Consider the following 5,502-nt stretch of genomic DNA (forward strand, 5'->3'; position numbering starts at 1 on the left):
ATAAACACTCGATGTAGTTTATAGAAAATTTCGTCCCGAGACCCAGACATCCGAAATCCCTACGCAATGACCACTTTAAGTTGGCAACAATGTCTCGTTACATTACTTGGTTTACACTAACTAGCCCTTTCTAATTTAATTAATCAAACACAAACGCAACTATTGTCACACTACAGACCAACACATTAAGACAGACCAACACATTGAGGAGGCACGTCCCCACAGGCTCCACTATATATTACATCCGTCCATGAATGCAACCAATATAACGAAAAGTAGAAAAATTTTTTCGGCAACAATATCTCGTTACATGACTCGATTTACACTAACTAGCCCTTTCTAATTTAATTAATCAAACACACAAACGCAACTATTGTCACAACACAAACAACACGTTGAATTTGGCACGTCCTCACAAGCTGCACTGCATACTACATTCGTCCCTGAACGCAAGCAATATCACCAGAAGTATAAAATTCTTAACTCACATTGCGCTATGCATACGCCCTTCCGGATGTCACGCCAGCAAGTACGGCTCTTAGCAGCCACCCAAACTTAATCCAGCTCGACTCGATGCGTAACCGCCAACAAGAATAGTACAGCCCGCTCACTCAAATTTGTAGTACTCGTCACCCCCCTCTCCTGCCTCCATGCTTTCGTAAGCCGCGCCAGCCTCGAAACTGTCGATGTTCTTCCACATACTCGATTGTTGACACTTGCGAGAATTGTGTCTACCCTTTCCACACAATCGACACCTGTGAACACGGCGAAACTTTCCTCAAGAGGTAACAACTCTTCGACCGCATCCTTTGTACCTTGCCCGCATCGGATCCCGAACAGACACCCTGCTGGCCTCCTCAGGAACACCCAACCTTTGGCGATGTTTGTCCCGCAGGGATTGACGCTCCTTTGCCAACCTTGTTTTCACATCCACGTAGTCCTCAAAAAACCAGCAAGACAGGCTCACCAGCTCCCTGCAATCATCCAGCATCGCCGCGTGCATGCTCATGTATGCCGCGTCTGGGATCTCCCCAACACGAGTTTTGTCGCAGGGTGCACGTGGCTGCTTTGTCCTCTTTGCCCACCGGTCAAGTATTAGGCCTTTGGGGATAGTTGTCATGTTCAGATAAACCAGAACCCCAACCATGTGGACACAAGGAAGCCCAAAGGACTCCATCCACTGACAAGAACAGCTGAATTCATCATCTTCCTCAGCCCAGGACACGGCCCATGATCTCTGCTTGCAGTACATTGCAACCTCGAACAAAACACAAGCGCTCGTCCTCTTCGTGGACACAACTCTAACGTTGCTGGCTAGCATCAGCACCTCCCGAAACAGTTTGAAAACCTCTCTTGTATAAACCGTTGCAGCGAACTGCTCAATGGCCTCGAGTTTCGTCTTCACAACAGGCTCGCCATACGCAAACTTGTAGTCTGCCACTAGTTCTCTCCTCCTCATGAACTCCAAATAGTGTTGGAAGTGCTCCACAAACTCCCTTAGATTGTACCCGTTGTGTATAAATTTTTCAAGCTGCATATTCAAAGCCTCGCACCTGGATGTCATCTTCAGACCTGCGAAGAATTTTCCCCGGATATGGGCATTGGACCAGGAATGCTTCTTGGCATACATCTCCACTATCCACAAATGATCCTCCAACTCGTGGTCCGCCACGTTATCCGTCCATATTGTCTCAAATTCGTCAACCTCTAGATCTCCCATGAGGCATAAATGGAATTTCCTGAGAAAACCCGGTCGTCCAACTCTAACAGTGGCGTTCCTTAACAAATGCCAGCTACACAACCTGTGATGTGCATCGGGAAAAACTATGCTAACCGCACTCTTCATGGCGAGGTCACCGTCCGTGGTGACAGACTTCGGCTGTTTTCCCTTCATTGCCTCAAGGAATGACCGCAGCAACCACACATAGCTTGCTTTGCTCTCGTTGCTCAATATGGCACAGCCGAACACCACCGTCCTCATATGATGTTCCACCCCTGAGAATATTACCAAAGGGCACTTGTATTTGTTACGACCGTAAGTTGCATCAAAACCCAGGACATCCCCGAACACGCTGTAGTCATAACGACTTGTACGATCGTACCAGAAGAGATTTTCCAGCCTCTTGTCAACATCCAGCGAGTACCTCCAGAATATCCCGGAATCAGTCGTCCTTAAAGTTCCCAAGAACTTCAACGCGGACTCCGCATCTGTCGCGCCTGCCCGCCTTTGCTTCTCTATCGCATTATATATGTCCTTTATCTCGAACCCGACAGTCTCGAATCCTCCTGACTAATTGGCAAACGCGCGGAAAATCGTAGGCACCCGCAACCCAGATTTTCTCATGGAATTGATTTGGTGCAAATCCCCTTCCTTGACTGCTCTGTGTGACCGCGACAGACCCCTAAACCTCGCATCCAGCATGGGATGATTGTGGTTGTCACAGAATTGTTCAACAAACCATCGCCCGCTGGCATCATCAGCGTGGACCTTAATCCGGGCTTCACACCCGCACCGCGTGATCGGTCGAGGATCCTTCTTCCTGTCTTTCCGCTGCATGTGTTTCCCGTCTCGCTCCCCTTCCCTCGAGCACATGAATATCTGCCAAATTATTTCGCTCTCCGCCCCCTGCTTTGTTCTGCGACCCACCTTAGACCTCCTGACCGAGAATCCCTTGATGCGACCGAATTCGTTGTAGTAGTCATAAGCTGCCTGTAGGCTTGTGAACTCCGTTGTAAGGACGTCCTTGGCTGTGAGGGAAGAAAATTCAATCGCGCCAAAGGATCCTATCCCTTCAACAATCCTCACTCCTGCTTCTGCATCTATGTCTGCATCTGCGGCGGACGAGTCCATCGCTTCTGCGTCCTCTACCGGCACAGTTTCGCCGCTCATTCCATCGTCACCATCCTGCAACGAACAACATACGACATGTGTTACAACAGGCGGTGGGCCACATCAACATAAACCGGTCAACAAAAACTCATAACAGGAGCAACAAACACACCTGCGACGCATGGACTCGGTCAAAATTAGATGAAAACTCGTAGCTAGGCTCCACAAAACCATTCGGCTGTCACAGTTCAAACAAACGCAGTGAGCGAGCGGAACATCGGCGTTATCAATCGTAACTACGAACACGCAGCTATAATCCCAGGCATCCTAAAATAACCCAACTAAAACTCATTCAACCGTAAGGACCAACCCTGATTTTCGGTACACATTAAAAACTAACAAATCAAATTCGGCTATGTGCCATAATAAACGGCAACCTCCAACAATCAAACGGTTAAAACTGTTGGGGAAACCGGTGACTCACGAGCCCCACAATTGAAATCAATTTCGGTGCAAACCCCCTCCCCCCGGCATTATCGGATGGTAAAAATCTCATTGACACCGACAAAGCGTACTTGTGAATCTCGTTGCCCTGTGTGGTCCATTTTCTTCCCTTATTGTGAACCTTGAGACAGTCAGATCTCGATCTGTGCTTCCGCGCCGTTCAATCCCGCGTTCTCCTCTGTCGTGCACCGCCGTCTCCGTGCAGGTCGACCAAACGAACTTTCACACTGATAAATCCGATCCCGCCCCGCCCCTCTCAAGAACCTGCCCCGATGCGGGGCGGGTAATTACCTGCCCCAAGCGGGTAGGGGCGGAGTGGATACCCGCGAGTTCGAATGGCATTGCCATCCCTATTTATAGTGGATTGTATATTTTGAGTTCTCGTGTCGAGTACGCTTGAATTATCAAACAAAAAAAAACAAATGAATTATGAATCAATTAAATAATTCAAAAGATCCATTGATTTTTCACTTTAAAAAAAGTATTTTTTATATACAAATATATTATTTTATTATAAAAAATAATAAAATTGTTGGCACAATGAAGTCAAAATTTCAGTAAGATACTTCCAAAAGTTCCAACCATTTTTTTTCCATGTATTATTTTTATTAGCAAGAATAGTCAAAAGCAATCACTCCCATTGGGTTCACGTCATTTGTGTGACAAAAATGTCTTCGGCCAAATTTGAAGTGATATATTTGTTTTCTCTCTTCAATGACTTTTCATTAACACTATTTATCTTTGGGAATTGGTTGTACTTAATAAATGCCTTTTCACTCTTCACTCTTCACTTATTAAACTCTAATAATAATTGTGACCAGACACCATGGATTTCCTTTCACTTCCTACAATAACAATTTTGGTAGCTTTAGCTCTATTTCTTATCTACAACATATGGAAGATCAACAAAAGTGGTGATGATGAAACCAAGAAGCTTCAAGCACCAGAACTACCAGGTGCTTTACCTTTGATTGGTCACCTCCATTTACTAGGAGCCAAAACACCACTTGCAAGAATCTTTGCTTCTTTAGCGGATAAGCATGGCCCCATATTCCAAATCCATTTAGGAGCATACCCTGCCCTTGTAATTTGCAACAAGGATGCAATCAAAGAGTGTTTCACTACAAACGACGTCGTTTTAGCTTCGCGCCCAAAGTCAAGCCATGGAATTCACCTTGGTTACAACTTTGCAGGGTTTGGATTTGCTCCTTATGGCCCCTATTGGACCAAGCTGAGGAAGCTAGCCATGCTTGAACTTCTATCGCCGCGCCGCATCGAATCTTTGAGGCATGTTTATGAATCCGAGGTTGATACTTTGATCAATGATTTGTTGTCTTATCTTGGTGCGGATTCAGGGGTTAAGGTTGTCATAAGTGAGTGGTTGGAACGCCTCACATTCAATATAATCATAAAGATGATTGCCGGAAAGAGGTATTAATTAAAGATATTATTGTAAGTATGAGTTAATTGGTTAGTAGAATTTAATTTTGGTACAATAATATATTCTTATAATTCATTTATAAATCAATTATACTTAAATTCTCATCTAAAGATATGAACTTAACTGGATGACTATATAATTTTTTTTTTAGATTGTCAGTATATCAAAATTAAATTTTTATTATTATATTCGTAATTACCTAATTTTTCTTGATGTGATGAATTTCAACATGGGTAGGTATTTTAGCTACTTGAAAGATGCGGACGATGAAGAATCACATAGAATTGTGAAGCTTGTAAAAGAGTTCATGCACATTTCTGGTGAGCTTGTTCCTTCAGATTTGATTCCAATTATTGGATGGTTACCAGTACAAGGGCAAGTGCTTAAGAACATGAAACGAATTGCAAAGGATTTGGATACAATTGTGGGAAATTGGGTTGAAGAGCATGATGTGAAGAATGATGATCAAAAGAAAAAGAACTACTCATCAAGTGAGAAACAATATTTCATTGACTTTATGCTTTCCGTTATTGAAGATGATCCTGCCTCTGGCCATACCCGGGACAATATCATCAAGGCAAATATTATGGTAAGCATCTGTTTCTTTTTATCTGAATTCAAATTAATAATGTTAGGTACACAAGTAAAAATTTGGCTAAATCATCATAATCAAGTGATTTCAAAAACACATGTCGATTTTTTTTTCGGATAAATTATATTTTTTGTC

General features: G+C 43.7%; 2 protein-coding genes across 2 annotated transcripts in view; one reads left to right on the forward strand and one right to left on the reverse strand.

Moving 5' to 3' along the window:
* On the reverse strand, positions 608-3,682 carry LOC107615147 (protein FAR1-RELATED SEQUENCE 5-like). The gene is made up of 5 exons (XM_016317254.1): positions 3,626-3,682; positions 3,003-3,068; positions 2,401-2,905; positions 816-2,286; positions 608-755 (listed from the first exon to the last, which is right to left on the reverse strand). The coding sequence occupies exons 1-5, from the start codon at positions 3,680-3,682 to the stop codon at positions 608-610; spliced, it is 2,247 nt and encodes a 748-aa protein (XP_016172740.1).
* LOC107619368 (cytochrome P450 82C4) overlaps positions 3,937-5,502 on the forward strand; it is a 2,452-nt gene continuing 886 nt past the window's right edge. The window contains exons 1-2 of the mRNA XM_016321639.2: positions 3,937-4,765; positions 5,013-5,364. Coding sequence (XP_016177125.1) covers positions 4,161-4,765; positions 5,013-5,364 — 957 coding nt within the window. The 5' untranslated portion in view covers positions 3,937-4,160. The remainder of the gene's footprint in view (positions 4,766-5,012; positions 5,365-5,502) is intronic.

The sequence above is a fragment of the Arachis ipaensis genome, chromosome B09, assembly GCF_000816755.2.
Source record: "Arachis ipaensis cultivar K30076 chromosome B09, Araip1.1, whole genome shotgun sequence".
In the NCBI taxonomy this organism is placed as follows: Eukaryota; Viridiplantae; Streptophyta; class Magnoliopsida; order Fabales; family Fabaceae; genus Arachis; species Arachis ipaensis.